Source organism: Hippopotamus amphibius, chromosome 4 (genome assembly GCF_030028045.1).
Source record: "Hippopotamus amphibius kiboko isolate mHipAmp2 chromosome 4, mHipAmp2.hap2, whole genome shotgun sequence".
Lineage (NCBI taxonomy): Eukaryota > Metazoa > Chordata > Mammalia > Artiodactyla > Hippopotamidae > Hippopotamus > Hippopotamus amphibius.
The window spans coordinates 156,915,892-156,932,239 of record NC_080189.1 but is presented as its reverse complement, the minus strand read 5'-3'; the positions used below and the strand labels follow the sequence as shown (position 1 = coordinate 156,932,239).

General features: G+C 35.3%; 1 protein-coding gene across 7 annotated transcripts in view; it reads right to left on the bottom strand.

Annotated features, from left to right (window-relative positions):
* PCNX1 (pecanex 1) overlaps positions 1–16,348 on the bottom strand; it is a 171,357-nt gene that overhangs the window by 124,726 nt on the left and 30,283 nt on the right. For 6 of the 7 annotated variants that reach the window (XM_057734000.1, XM_057734003.1, XM_057734002.1 and 3 more), the window contains exon 2: positions 10,526–10,734. In XM_057734000.1, the coding sequence (XP_057589983.1) occupies positions 10,526–10,734 (209 nt within the window). Of the gene's footprint in view, positions 1–1,001; positions 1,103–10,525; positions 10,735–16,348 lie in introns of those variants that run through there. The other variant, XM_057734006.1, reaches the window with a different exon arrangement.

The following is a 16,348-nucleotide window of genomic DNA, read 5'->3' as shown; positions in this document are numbered from 1 at the left end:
CAGTGGTCAGAAAGTAATCAGACCTTATACTCCCTGATCTCTCCAAAAGCGCAGTCTGACTGAGCTGCATGACACCATGATGAACATGCAGAAGAACAATTATCCTGGTCAAGCTACTTGTAGCTGTGTTCCTTAAGTTAACGGAATTTAACTAGGATACTAACTTGTTTTACAGAGCTGGAAACCTAAGATTTTAGACTTGCGTGTGTTGGGTTAGAAGGCACAAGTTTAAAAGGTGAAATGATGCTATGTAGCAAAAACAGGCATTAGAAAGACAAAAGAGAAAAGTACTAGGTTCAAAGAACTAAGGAAGTCCACGTACAGTACTAAAAGATAATGGGATCCCAAAATAAGGAAAAAAGATCACACCAAATTTCAAAAAACTTAGACAATTTTTAAAAAAATTGTTAAGTTGACATGTTGCATTTTCATTTTTATTCAGTTTAAGAAATTCTCTTTTTTTTGGAGGGGTGGGGCGCAGCATGCAGGATCTTAGGTTCCCTGACCAGGGGTTGAACCCACAGTTCCTGGAGTGGAAGCACAGTCTTAACCAATGGACCACCAGGGAAGTCACCTAGACAATTTTATAATAAGATTCCTTAAGAACACAACTTTTAGAACAATTCAGGCCTAAAAATGATCATAATCCTATTTTTTGCCCAAAGTGCTTTACTCATTCTACCTGGTTTATACAAATTCAGTCAATACATTTTTTAGCTATTATAACCAAGGATAAAAGCTCTAGTATATATGCTGGACATTATCGTGAACATAAGCTATCTTACCATCCAGCATCTAATTCAACCTCCCAGTTAACAACAACAAAAAGCAACCCCAAATTCTTCTGGTGAATCACCTCATTCCAAGCTCTCATATGGATGTGGGCAATGCTGACCCCACTCTCAAGTTTAAGGGTGAGCTCTACTGGCCAAAGTCAACCAGCATATCCCAACCTCTTGGTCACAGCAATTAGTAGTTCTAGAACAAGCACATGACTCAACTCTGGCCAGAAGTGTTCTACTGTTGAGAGAAGAAACTTCTCTGTATCTGCTTATCTTAACGCTGAGAAGATGAGTCCTGGAGCTGCTGTAGCCATTTTACAACCATAAGGGGAGAGCTTGTCTAGGAAGCCAACGAAAAGAAAAGCACAGTCTGGTAAAGAGAATCAGAGTCATGAAGCTATTTGAAATTCTGCACACTGCCACATCTGAAGACATCCTTTAAACACATACTTTTCAGTAACTTGAGCCATAAATTATCTTAAGCCTGTTTGGGCTGGGTATTCTAACAGCTGCAATTAAAAAATACAGGCAAAATAGAATTTGCTTACAAGTACACCTTCCATTTATGTATTTATCACTATAGCTATTTGAATTCTTGTGTGTTTTTTAAATTAATGGTCTCATAACTACCATGTCCTTGTTTGCTTATTGGGTCCCTAACTCTAGGCCACTGACTACAGTTAGCTAACTAATATCCAATAACAGAAATTAGCTTTCTAACTTGTTACCCACTTATAAAAATATAACATAATGGGACTCATTTACAAATATGATGGCTGACTCCACATACAAGTGTTCACATGTGAGAAAAGTAGAATATGATCAAGTTTGCTGGCCATTTGGTGTCAAGTCACACAGGTTATCTAGGCCGGAATGAGAAATATTTTTCTAATTTAGCAAAATCTCGAGTGTGTATATACAGGCAACTATCATCCACTGAACTAGTGATGTGTAATAACCAGAAATATTACTGTTAACGCCACTGCAATGCATTCTCTACTTAAGACTGCAAAGAAATCAGAAAATAGAGAGTAAGGTGAAGACCAAGGAATAAAAATGTTCAACACCGCAGGAAGGCTAAAGAGCCCCATCTTCCCTAGTTCATATGCATCAGCTTTCATGATATGTAATTCACACACCATACAATTCATCCATTGAAACTGTGCAGTTCAATGCTTTTTAGTATACTCATAAAGCTGTGCATCCATCACCACAGTCAATTTTAAAACACTTTTATCATCTCAAAAGCAAACCCATTTACCTATTACTGTCCCCAACCCTCCTCCCCACCAGCCCTAAGCAACCACTAATCTACTTTCTGTCTCTATAAATTTGCCAATTCTGGATTTTTTTTCATATAAATGGAATCACATAATATGTGGTCTTTTGTAACTGACTTCTTTCACTTGGCACTGTGTTTTCAAGGTTCATCCATGTTGTAGAACCTATCAGTGTTTTATACCTTTCTATGGTCAAGTAGTATTCCATTATATGGACAGAACACATTTTGTTTATTCATTCATCAGTTGATGGAGAATCTTAACCAGTTTTATGCATCACTTCTGATGGTAAGTCCAAATGATTACAATTGGAACAAAATTATTATTAATAACAAAGCAAATATTTACCAAATACTTCACACATTCCAGTCACAGGGGCACATGCTTTATTTGCATTTTTCTCATGACACATTCCTCTAAAAATCTATGATATAAACACTATCATCCTCATTTTACAGGTGAAAAAAATGAAAACAGAAAGGTGTAAAAACTTGCCTAAGGTCTCAGAGCAGTAAACAACATAAGCCAAGTCATTGGTATATGGAGTTCAGGTGGGAAGTGAGGACACGAATAATACCTCCTCAGCACTCTACAACGTGTTATCATATCTGTCCTTTCCAGATTTTTCCCTACACACGTGAATGTAGATACTCATAACCAGTAAGGACTGAGATAAGATCTGAACACCAGGTCTAACTTTAAAGGCCACAGTCTAAGACACCAATAATGCCTTTTAACAAATAGGCACTTAAGTTCTCTTTGCAGTTCAAAACCGAAAGTAAACACCATTATCTAGGGAAGGTTTCTTAACGCCTGCACTATTGATTTGGGGCCACATGATTCTTGACTGTAGGGGACCATCCTGCGCATTGTTAGGATGTTAGCAGCATCCCTGACCTCTATCCACCAGATGCCAGTCGCATTTCTCCCTGTGATAACCAAAAATGTCTCCAGATAATGCCAAACGTCTCCCAGGGACGGGGGTGGGGGGGAGGTCATCTCCAGTGGAGAAAAAATAATCTAGAACTAATGCTCAATGGTCAACACTGAGTGAGAAGGAGGTATTAAGGGAGATAAGAGATGAAGGAGAAAACAAACAGCTCCTTTTACAGAAAACAAGAAATCTCCTTACAAACTTACTATACCTTTCTCTTCTCTACAAATTCAGAAGCAGAACTTTTAGTCAGCTGTCGGTGTCCTAACATATAAACTAAGAATTTTCTTTATTAGCAAGACTTGCAGATTTTCAGCAATGACAATTTCAGCACATACACGGAAAGTAAGTAGTTTACAATTCTCACAGAAGCAAAGTGGTCTACTGCAGTAAACAGTACACCAAGTTCAGGGAATCTCTATCTTTATGCCTTAATTTCCTCATCTGTTAAACACCCCCCCCCCCCAAAAAAAAAAAAAAACAGGTACAGGGAAAGGCAGAAAAATGCAGAAAGGGTCTAATCTGATTTACAAAGGAGACTTCACAAATAAATTTGTTGGTCATTAGTATCATTAACTGCTCAGGCTTCAGTCAGAGCGTCACAGTACCATCACAGAACTAAATTTACAGACTCAATCTAGATCACAAGGATGCTCCTAAAAGTATGAATAGATAAAAACAAAGTCCCTAAACAGAATAAATCTTCAGAAAACAGCCTAAAATTCACCTGTGTATATTTTAAATGTATATTTTTCATTGCATGAGAAATGGGAAAAAACATGTTTTGTCTCCAAATAATCGTATTCAAATTCTAAAATTCAATGTGGTCATCTCCTCTCCTGAAATGTTAGAAATGTAATACATACATTAATGACTTTGACTCCTTCTCTAAGATAAAGATTTAACAAGCATTTCTGAGCTGCTATACCACAGCCAATGACAACCAAAGCACAAGTAGTCAGTCCTACTACATTCATTCATTCATGCAACAAATTGACAGCTCTAATGTACCAAGCATAGTGACAGGCTCTGGAAATAAGTGTCTTTGTTTTCCTGTTCATTTCTGTTCCTCAGAACAGAGATTTACAAGTGGGAGAGTGCAGGCAAGGAGATGTCAAAAGCAAACATCTACAACAAAAATCTTATTTAATGGTGAAACTTAAAAAGACTCTTAAAAAGACAAGGATGTACACCAACACTATTTCAGTTTAACCATGTGTCAGAAGTTATACCCAATGAAAAGTTAAACAAGAAGCATATGTCTAGAAAGGAAGAAATAAAACTGTCCTCATTTACAGAAAATCAAGAAAATAACCTACAAAGTTTTACCATTAATAAGGGAGTTTAATAAGGTTGCTGGATACAAAGTAAATTGCTACATTTAAAGGGAGAAAAACAAAAAGTAATTAGAAAAAAATCATAAAACAGCAGAAAAACTACAAAATAATTTGGCAAATTTAACAAAAGCTATGAAAGCCTTTTAATGGAGAAATGATACATCTTTACTGAAAGACATTAAGGAAGACTAAATAAATGGAGAGACTCAATATTGTAAAGATACCGATGCTCAGCAGAGGAATCTACCTATCTGATGTACTTCCAAGAAAAACCCTACGTTTTTATAGACTTTGCCCAGCAGACTCTAAACTTTATATCAAAGAGTAGGGAGCCAAGAGTAGCAAGGTCACTCCTGGAAAAAAAAAAGAGGTACAAGGCTTGCCCCACTAGGTATCAAAAGTCATGTTATAAAGCAATTAAGATAGTGTAACGGCACAGGCACAAACAGATCAGCAGAACAGAAGAGAGCCCAGAAACATACGTACCACTGTGAAAACTTAATTTACCACAGATCATCAAGGAAAAGATCGTCTGTTTAACAAATACTGATTAAACCAGTTATTTATAAAGAAAAAAACAAATCCTGAATCCCTGACAAACAGATCTTAATAATTTCCAGCAAAACTGAAATGTGAAAACAAAAGAAATATGAAACTTTGAAAAAGATTGTCTTTCTGAGAGTGTCTTTCTGATAATCTGTGTAGGAAATAATTTCTTAAATGACACAAAAATGTTAATTACCAAGAAAATGATAAACTGTTTATTAAATTTAAGAATGTATGATAATCATAAGAAACCTTAGGAAAAGCAAAATGACAAGCTACAAACTGGGAAAAAATGTCTGTAATGTATATAACCAATAAAGGAGCAGCATTATGAATCTATGTTTTAAAACTTCTTTTTCTTAATAAGAAAAAGAGAACTCCAAAGAAAAATGAAAAAAGAAATGAATGGGCACTGGACAGAACAGAAAACCTAAATGGACCACATACGTGAGATAAGATGCTCAGCCTCATTAGTAATCAGAAAGGTTAACTACAAGTCAAAATGAGACACATCTAACACTTACCTGTTAAAATGGCAAATTGTTAAAACTTACCAAAATCAAATATTGAGGATATGAAACAATAAAGACTTTCACACACTCATGGTGAAAGTAAAAACTGGTACAATTGTTTTGGCAAACAGCTTGGAATCACCTAATAAAACTGAACGTGAAAATACCCTGTAAAGCAGCTTACATATACTAGATATACACGTGTATGAAGAGACATATATAAGAATGTATCATCTGAGCAAAAAAATGGAAATAATCTGAATGACTATCAACAGAAGAATGGATAAATTGTAGTCCATTTCTACAATGGTAGACTATACAACAACAAACATTAATGATAGCTAAAAGCATCAACATGGGTAAATCTACAAAATATGATATTCTGCACAAAAAAAAGCCCTTCACAGAGAAATACATACAGTATGATTCTCTTTAGGATGTCCTGAGGCAGACAAGATTAAATAACATATGTTTAGGAATATCTATAAAGATTGTGTAACAATAAAGCAAGGGAGTCATTAACAAAAAATATAAGATAAAGGTCACTCCTGAAGGGAAAGGGGTAGAATGAAATGGGAGAGGAGTACATGAAGACATGCATGTTATTGGTATAATGTCCTTATTACTTAAGCTGTGTGGTGGATAAGTATTCACTTGATTATTATTCTCTAAATTACACATATAATTGATAGACTATTTGGAAATATATATATTTCGCAATAAAGTTTTTTGAAAACTAAAAGAAAACAGAAAAATTCAGTAACAGAAGCAATTAAAAACATATACAATTATCCAGAACTAATAAGACCTAGCAATGACTGAGCTGTTCCATGTACCAAAAATGGTTCTAAGTGCTTTACATATATGATCTCATTTATTCTACTAATCCTATGAGATAGTACTATTATTTGTCTCATCGTCTGGAGGAAGAAGCCAAGGAATAAAAAGTTTAACTCCCTCCCCCACCCCCCACCCCGAAGGTCATACTATCAGGAAGTGATTCAAGCCCCTGGCAGATTAAGTGCAGAATCTACATTCTGTTTGCTTACCCACTAAATAAGGGTATGCATTTCCTGACAGAAATAGACTTAAGAACTATGCAGAACCCACTAAAAAATACATACACTTATACCATGCCTCTGAGTGAGACTTTCTATTTTAAAGACTGAGTTCTCTCCAAATTTAATACAACTATCATCAAACTTCTACTGAAATTTTCTGGAGGATGAGCACACAAAGGAACATCTCATAAAAAACTAAGTTAAGTACATGCATGAGAATAACTAAGATAATACTGAAAGAAAAATACTAAAGAGGGATTCACACTAAGTATTAAACATATTAGAAAGCTATAAAAACAGTATGTTATAAGCAAAAAGAGAGATCAATGGGGCAGAAAACAAAGCCCAGAAATGGACATAATACAAGTATGCTACATGAAAAAAGCAAGCATTTAAAATTACTGGGGGAAAAATGGATTATTCACTCAATGTTGGTGGTGCAAGACTAACAAACCTAAAGAAAAGAAAAGAAAAAAGAAGTTAGAATAGAAAACCCAGAGATAAACTATGGGCAACCAACCTATGACAAAAGAGGCAAGGATACACAGTGGAGAAAAGGCAGCCTCTTCAATAAGGGGTGCTGGGAAAACTGGACAGCTACATGTAAAAGAATGAAATTAGGACACTCCTTAACACCATACACAAAAATAAACTCAAAATAGATTAAAGACCTAAATGTAATAAGGCAAGACACTATAAAACTCCTAGAGGAAAACATAGGAAGAACATGCTTTGACGTAAATCACAAGATCTTTTTTGACCCACCTCCTAGAGTCATGGAAATAAAAACAAAAATAAATAAGTGGGACCTAATGAAACTTCAAAGCTTCTGCACAGCAAAGGAAACTATAAGCAAGATGAAAAGACAACCCTCAGAATGGGAGAAAATATTTGCAAATGAATCAACAGACAAAGGATTAATCTCCAAAATATATAAACAGTTTATCCAGCTCAAAGTCAAAAAAACAAACAACCCAATCAAAAAATGGGCAGAAGACCTACATAGGCATTTCTCCAAAGACATACAGATGGCCAAGAGGCACATGAAAATCTGCTCAACATCACTAATTATTAGAGAAATGCAAATCGAAACTACATTGAGGTATCATCTCACACCAGTTAGAATGGGCATCATCATAAAATTGACAAACAGTAAATGCTGGAGAGGGTGTGGAGAAAAGGGAACACTCTTGCACTGTTGGTGGGAATGTACCCTGATACAGCCACTATGGAGAACAGTATGGAGGTTCCTTGCAAAACTGAAAACAGAGTTACCATATGACCCAGCAATCCCACTACTGGGCATATACCCAGAGAACACCATTATTCAAAAAGACACATGCACTCCAATGTTCACTGCAGCACCATTTACAATAGCCAGGACATGGAAGCAACCTAAATGTCCATCAACAGATGAATGGATAAAGAAGATGTGGTACACATATACAATGGAATATTACTCAGCTGTAAAAAGGAATGAAACTGGGACATTTGTAGAGACATGGATGGACCTAGAGACTATCATACAGAGTGAAGTGAGTCAGAAAAAGAAAAACAAATATCGTATATTAACACATATATGCGGAATATAGAAAAATGGTACAAATCAACAAGTTTGCAAAGCAGAAATAGAGACCCAGATGTAGAGAACAAACATACGGACACCAAGTGGGGAAAGCCGGGGCAGTGGGGGGGGGGGGGGGGGGCGGTGGAGGGGAGGCGGAGAATAAATTGGGAGATTGGGATTGCCATATATACATTACTAATAAGAAAAAAAATATCAAATTGTACACTTTAAATATATGCAGTTTATTGTATGTCAATTGTATCTCAATAAAAGTTCTTAATTTGAATAGTAAAAAAAAGTTAGAAATGTTTTCAGATTGACTACAATTTAAGAGTAAAAGTAAAATGATAAAAATACTGAAAGTAGATTCAGGTGAATATTTATATAATTTGGGGAAAGAAAAATATCTTACAAAACTTGATCTCAAAGACAGAACTAATGAACATTCATAGAGTAGAAAAGATCACAGAAAAATTAATTGTGGCATATAAATACATAAATAAAATGCCATAAAGTGAGGAAAAGTATTTGACACAGAAGAGAGTTGATATCCTTCATAAACATCTTCTCCAAATCAACAGTAAAAAACTAACCACCAACAGAAAAATATACAATTCACAAAATAACAAATATAAATGGAACGACACAAGAAAAACACCTTCATTTCACTAGTAATCCAAAATCTGAAAAAAATTAAACAAGATATTTACCAGTTTGTGAAAATACTAAATACTGAGTGTTGTCAAAGGTGCCAAAAAAAGAAAACAAACAAAAAAAAGCAGTCCTCAAACTGCTGATCACAGTAACTAAAAGGTAAAAATCTTCGGAATTTGGCAATATATATTGAAAAACTTTAAAATGGGTGTAGCTTTCTAGTAATTCTACTTCTGCTAAATCATCATAAAAAATGTAGTCATTTAAAATTTAAACATCACAGTGATCTATTACTTAAATTTAACAGAAAATAACTGAAATAACTACAAACAAGATAGCTAAATTAAGCTACTATATAGCCAGAAAATGGAATACTGTGTAGTCATTAAAAAATACTATCATAGAAAAAAAAGTTTTCAGTAGTTCAAAACATTTCCTCAGTACCTATCAGTGCAAGACACTGTTCTAGAACCTGGGAACATAATAGGTTGTAAGGAAAACAAGGCCCTGGCTTCAAGAAGCTTATAAATGCAAACGAATGATTAAGACAATTTCAGATAGTGATTTATGCTATTAAGAAAATTATTACAAGGGTAAAATATCTATTCAATGAACAAACAGGGTAATCATGTTAGGGAAAGAGGAAAATGTTACTGAAAAAGGGTAAAGGCTTTCATTGCACTGGAGAATATACAAAAACATTACCTGTCTTAATAGATGAGTACCTGCTTTTAATGATATTATTTATATCTTGATACCAGAAATATTTCACATTATACTGAGTAGAAACATGGCATAGTGGTTAAAAGCATGGCTTCCAGAGCCTGACTGCCTGGATTATTTGACCTTTCTCACCTTACTTTCCACATCTGTAAATCAGGGATAATAACAGCCTCCATCTCATAGAATTGTTTTTGAGGACTGCATTAGCTTAAAAATGTCAAGTGCTCATATAGCAACTGTTTAAGAGTTATATTAGGGGTACCTATTATTTCTATAAAGTCACAATAACCTTTTGACTACAACAACTAAACCCCTCTGTCACAAAGAGAAGGTAGGTGAGGCCAATGTAACGGGACAGAATGTGACTGAGTGCAGTAGGAGGAACATTTGAGCTGAGACAGCCTCCAGGAGCGGGTGGACAGCTACACAGAGTTGAACCCTAGGAAGTCAGTCATGCTAAGATCTAAGGAAGGAACAGCTAAGTTTCTGCGGTGAGAAAATAAAATTGAAAAAAATTTACAATGGATAAAATGAAAACTGTAGATTATAAATGTCAAGCAAAATATTATCACAGTCTGCTTAAGATATATATTTACGTTTTATTTATATGTATAAAAATAAATGCTCAGATTTATAAAGCCATGTTTTATTATTTCTTTAACCTGTTTCCCATCGGGTTTGGTCTTTGGTATGAATTAACTATTACACTATTATGACTATTATTGTTCTAACATGTTACATATTTATTTTTTATCTTTATTGTAGTATAACTGCTTTACAGTATTGTGTTAGTTTCTGCTGTACAACAAAGTGAATCAGCTATATGTATACATATATCCTCATATCCCCTCCCTTTTGAGCCTCCCTCCCAACCTCCGTATCCCACCCCTTTAGGTCTTCACCAAGCTGTTATTTATTAATAAGGCCAAGGATACTGATTTATCCCCAGATAGCTAGTCAGCTTTGCTGTGGTCTAATGTGATGATCATACTTGTCACTGTATCAATAATGGTAAGAACTACCCCTGCTTAAAACCAGGTAAATAGAACAGGCATGACACAATAATCACATCATTGTATACATGCATCACTGTACATCACTGCAAACTGAGTGGCATGGGTTTCCTTACCTTGGGCCATTGCTGTCTTTTCTCCTTGTTGAACAGTTGCCTTGCTCAGCTTTGCCTCGCTGATCTGTGAACTCATTTGTGTTCCTGTCTACAATCTCTCCGGCATCAAGTGCTCTGTGGAGTCGATAGTTGACCATCTTCAGAACAATGAAAAGAGCAGCTATCACAGGACAATAAACTGCTACTATAATCATGGAAGAAGGAAGGGCCTTAAAGAGAAAGAAAATAAAAACAAGCATTTTAAAATACTTTATACTTTATTCAATTAGAGAAATCTGTAACTAAAATAATAAACACACACATTCTCACACAAAGCAACAATTGTGTTCCTAGCACTAAGCTGTAAAAGTATAAGACAGCACTACTGAATACGGAAGCCACTTGCTACCTGTGGCTACTGAGTGCTTGAAATGTGGTTAGCCTGAACTGAGATGCGCACTGAGAATAAAATAACACTGGATTCTGAAAACTCAGTATGAAAAAAAGAATGCAAAATATCTTAATTTTTATATTGATTACATGTTGAAATATATTTAGATTATAGTGGGTTAAATAAAATATATTATTAAAGTTAGTTTCATCTGTTTCTTTTAACTTACTTTTACTGTGGCTACTAGAAAATTTTAAATTACATATGTGACTCGCATAACATGTCCATTGGACAGCACTGGTATAAATAAAGTCCATGCCAAAAAGCTTACAGCACAAGTAGAGAGCTAAGGTATCACATTACATAATATGTGAATAAGAGAAGGTTGTGATTGAAATACATATAATCCCTGTTTATGTGCTCCCTGTAATTTATTTTTTTAGGATATAAACATTTTCGGTGTTCTAGAAAATCCCAGGTTAAAACTGTCATGAGAAAAAAAACACTGTCGTGAGAATAACCTTAGAACTATGACTGTAAAACCAGATAAACGTGAGAGACATGAAAAATCCAAATGTTTTATTTTAAAATACTCAAATGCTTATAATACTTAAAAATTGTAACCTGCCAAATAAAATGAATAAAAGAATACAGAACAGAATCAAGCAATAAACAGATTTATTGAAATAAGTCAGAAGCATCCTGGGTGTGGGGACTGCATATCCATCATACCTGAGGATTCAGAGATGTGGACATTGAGTCTGGGGGTGGCAGGCTGGAGACCACCCCACTTAGAAGGCATGACCTCAGAGTCACTGCTGGCAGAGCCTATAAAACTAGGCTCATCTTATGCCCCTTTTCATAAGGAAAAAAAAATCATTCCAGGTGTTTATAGCTCTAGATTTCACAAGTTTTCATAAGATTCCACCTCGGTAATCTGAGAACATGGCTCTAAATTTACTTTGAAAGATATCCTCAAATTGCTTGAGAGGGTGAAATTGAAAAGGTTCTGGTGAACCAGGCAGGTTTAGAATACAGATATGATAAAAGTTTAAAAAATAAGACAATTAGCTGGGAGGTGGAGAGAGGGAAAGAGTGTGGGGTTGGAATTGGGAGTGGGGAAAGAAAGTAAATCAAGCCTAAAGTTTAAAACTTTTAGGCTGAGTGCAGGCACAATAGGTAAATATTTGGTATTTTTAAATGCTTAGATTAAGAAGCTCTTCATATTAGTATATCTAAAAAATTAAACTGGTGATTTCAATTTAAAATGTCATTGAATAAAAGGTCTAGGCTTATAAAATGTATTTAAAATTTTACAAAATCCATAAATATCAGGTTTAGAAGAGTTATGTACTTAAAAAGATTTGTTAGATCATTTAAGTACTTAAAATGAATACTAAATTTATAAACGCAATTTAAATTCAAAGGATCTTAAGCTATATATAAAAACCAAATCTCTTAAAAATGGTTGTTAAAATGTGTTCAATTTGTAAACAGTTGAGTTTAAAATTCTAAGTTAATTTACAGCTTTAATAAATCTAACACTCATTGTAAAAAACAAACAAAAATCCCTGAATAATTTTTTCCAGACACAAACACACACACACAAATTAACAAAAATTTCAAAATAAACAAGCACATAAATACATACAAACACATACACTGCTTAGAGTATTTACAGAAATTCTGCATTATGGTGATTTCCACAGGCTATGTTCACATAAGAACTGGAGTTCTCGGAGATCATTTAGTTCAACACCCTCATTTCCAGACTGAAAACAGAGCTACCATATGATCAGGCAGTCCCACTCCTGGGCATACATCCGGAGAAAACCACACATGCACCCCAATGTTCACTGCAGCACTGTTTACAATAGCCCATACATGGAGGCAACCTAAATGTCCAGTGACAGATGAATGGATAAAGATGTGGTACATTATACAAGTAATATTGTACAGGTATACAATATTACTCAGCCATTAACAAGAATGAAATAATGCCATCTGCAGCAACATGGATGGACCTAGAGATTATCATACTAAGTGAAGTAAGTCAGCAGAGAAAGATGAATATTATGATATCACTTATATGTGGAATAAAGACAAAAAATGATACAATGAACTTATTTACAAAACAGAAACAGATTCACAGACTTCGAGAACAAACTTATGGTTACTGGGGGGAAGGGTGGGGAGGAAGGATAGATTGGGAGTTTGGGACTGACATGTACACACTGCTATATTTAAAATAAAATGCTTTTCCATGAAATTAATTAATTTAAAAACATGTATCACTATATATAGGAAAATGTATATATTTATATATATGTGTGTATATATAATAAGTATACTACATAAAGAATAAATATAAATAATTTCTTCAAAATCAATAACAAAGCGGGCTTCCTAAGTGGCACAGTGGTTAAGAATCCGCCTGCCAATGCGGGGGACACGGGTTCGATCCCTGCTCTAGGAAGATCCCACATGCTGCGGAGCAACTAAGCCCGTGTGCCACAACTATTGAGCCTGCGCTTTAGGGCCCGTGAGCCACAACTACTGAGCCCATGTGCTGCAACTACTGAAGCCCACGCGCCTAGAGCCTGTGCTCCGCAACAAGAGAAGCCATGGCAATGAGGAGCCCACGCACACAACGAAGAGTACCCTCCACTTACCACAACTAAAGAAAGCTTGTGCACAGCAAAAAAAGACCCAACACAGCCAATAAAAGAAAAAAAAAAATCAATAACAAAGAGGCAAACCAATGAAAATAAAGGACAACAGCCCTTACATAGAAAAAGAAATATAAATAGCCAATAAAAACAACATGAAAACATGTTTAACTTCATCAGTAACGAGCAAACTACAATGTAAAACCTCAACAATATATCATTTAACATCCATCATAATGAACAAAAATTAAGAAATCTGACAAAATTAAGTACAGACAACCAGACCTCTTATAAACTGCTAGTAGAAATATAAATGGATAGATACATCACCCAATATCCAGCAATTTCTCTTACAAGCATAAAACTGAAAGAAGCTCTTACACTTGCAGCACAAGACTACTACCAAAAACTGGGAGGCAAACTCAAGTGAAAATCATCAGGAAATGGAAAACTGCAGGCCAGTTACTGATGGAATATACTGTAACAGTGAAAACTACAGCTACATGCAGCAACATTAACTGTACAAATACAATATGTATTGTACTCCAAATGTAAACTTACATTTTACTGTATTTTCTTGCTTTTTTGGTAATAAACATGTATTTCTTTTATAGTGAGAAAAAGGAGATAAATGTTTAATAGTTATAAAAAGGTTTTCATATTAGAAAAAGAGTGTATTAGCTTTCATCTTTTACAAAGACATGATCTATAGTCTTCTCAATAATGGATGACTTATCAATAGGTCAAGTTCCACATCAAGGCAGTTTCTCAACTTACTCCTTATTTGCAAGAAATTAAAAAAATCTTAACTCTCAATTATACCTCCCTGGGAATGGAAGGAAGTGTTAACGGCTGTCAGAGGGCTCTAGATATTCAGATTGAATATAGCCCCCAAAACTGTAGTAAGCCTCCTTACTGAGAACTGTTAGATACTTTTCATAAGATCATCCCTCTTAGAAGTTGAATGAATAGAAATGTAAATCAAAACTATAATTAAATATCACCACACAGCCATTAGGATGGCTACTATCAATTAACCAAAAAAAAAAAAAAGCAAAAACCAGAAAATAACAAGCATTGGCAAGGGTGTAGAGAAACTGGAACCTTTGTGCACTGATGGTGGGAAAGTAAAATGGTGCATCCTCTATGAAAACAGTATGGTGGTTCCTCAAAAACACTAAAAATAGAATTAACATATGATCTAGCAATTCAACTTCTGGGTATCTATTCAAAAGAATAAATAGAATCTTCAGTAAATTGCAGGATCTCGAAAAGATATTTGCACACTCATGTACACAGCAGCAATATGCACAACAGCCAAGAGGCGGAAGCAATGCAATATCTATGAATGGATGAATATATATGATGCATTATTGAGCATTAAAAAGGAAGGAACTCCTGGGCTTCCTAGATGGTGCAGTGGTTAAGAATCTGCCTGCCAATGCAGGGGACACAGGTTCAATCCCTGCTCCAGGAAGATCCCACATGCCACAGAGCAACTAAGCCCGTGCGCCACAACTATTGAGCCCATGTGTTGCAACTACTGAAGCCCACACACCTAGAGCCCGTGCTCTGCAACAAGAGAAGCCACGGCAGTGAGGAGCCTGCGCACCACAACGAAGAGTAGCCCCCACTCACTGCAACTAAAGGAAGCCAGCACACAGCAAAAAAGACCCAACACAGCCAATAAAATAAATAAGTAAATAAATAAAAAGGAAGGAACTCCTGTTGTATGCTGCCACATGGATGAACCTTGAGAACAGCATGCTAAGTGAAATAAGCCAGTAACAAAAAGGCAAAATATTGGATGATTCCACTTATATGAGGTATCTAATGTAGTCAAATTCACAGGAATAGAAAGCAGAATAATGGTTGCCATGGGCCAGTGGGAGGGAGAAATAAGGAGATGTTGTTTTATGGGTGCAGAATTTCAGTTTTGCAGAATGACAAGGTCCTGGAGATCCATTCCATAACAATGCAAATACACTTAACACTACTGAACAGTACACTTTAAAATGTGTTAAAATGGTAAATTTTACATGTTACGCATTCTTTATGACAATTTAAAAAGACAGACAGATGAATATTTTACTTTGTCTTCTCTGGGAGGAAAGAAAATAAAATGCTGAGAAACAAGCTAGGAGACTGAGCCATTTACACCACTTCTTAAATTCTGACAGTTTCTCCTGAACATTAAAAAATTATGTTATTTCAGCCAGGAGTGATAGGTTCAAGATATTCAAGACACCACATATATTTCTGACAGGACTCTTGAGAAAGCCACTTGGAATCACAGAAATGGTCATACTAGAATTATCAGTGCCATGAAGTAATCTTATCTTACATTTCATTTCAAAACTCAAGTGACTAATTCTCCCCTATGGCAGGCACACTGTATGGTAGAAAAGCTATCTTTTATACAATGCTCATTTCATTGTGCAACAATATAAAGACATTATGTTCACTATCTATACTTTGTGGTGGAATCTTAATTTTCTCTGTTTTCTACACCACTGAGTTGAGATCTGAAGTGCACTGTTAACAAATGAGTATCCGTCCTTAAAATATTTGCAGCTGTTCTCAATTAGAACTGATTTCAACGCATCTTTTCCAGTTCAATTAACAATACTTAGTGCCAACTAACATACTTAGATATCAACTAACATCTAACACTTAGTGATCACCATGTGCTAGACACACTTCTAAGTGCTTTATGTATATTAACTCATTTCACCCTCACGATCGCCTCATGAAGCCATCACTATCATTCTTCCCATTTTACAA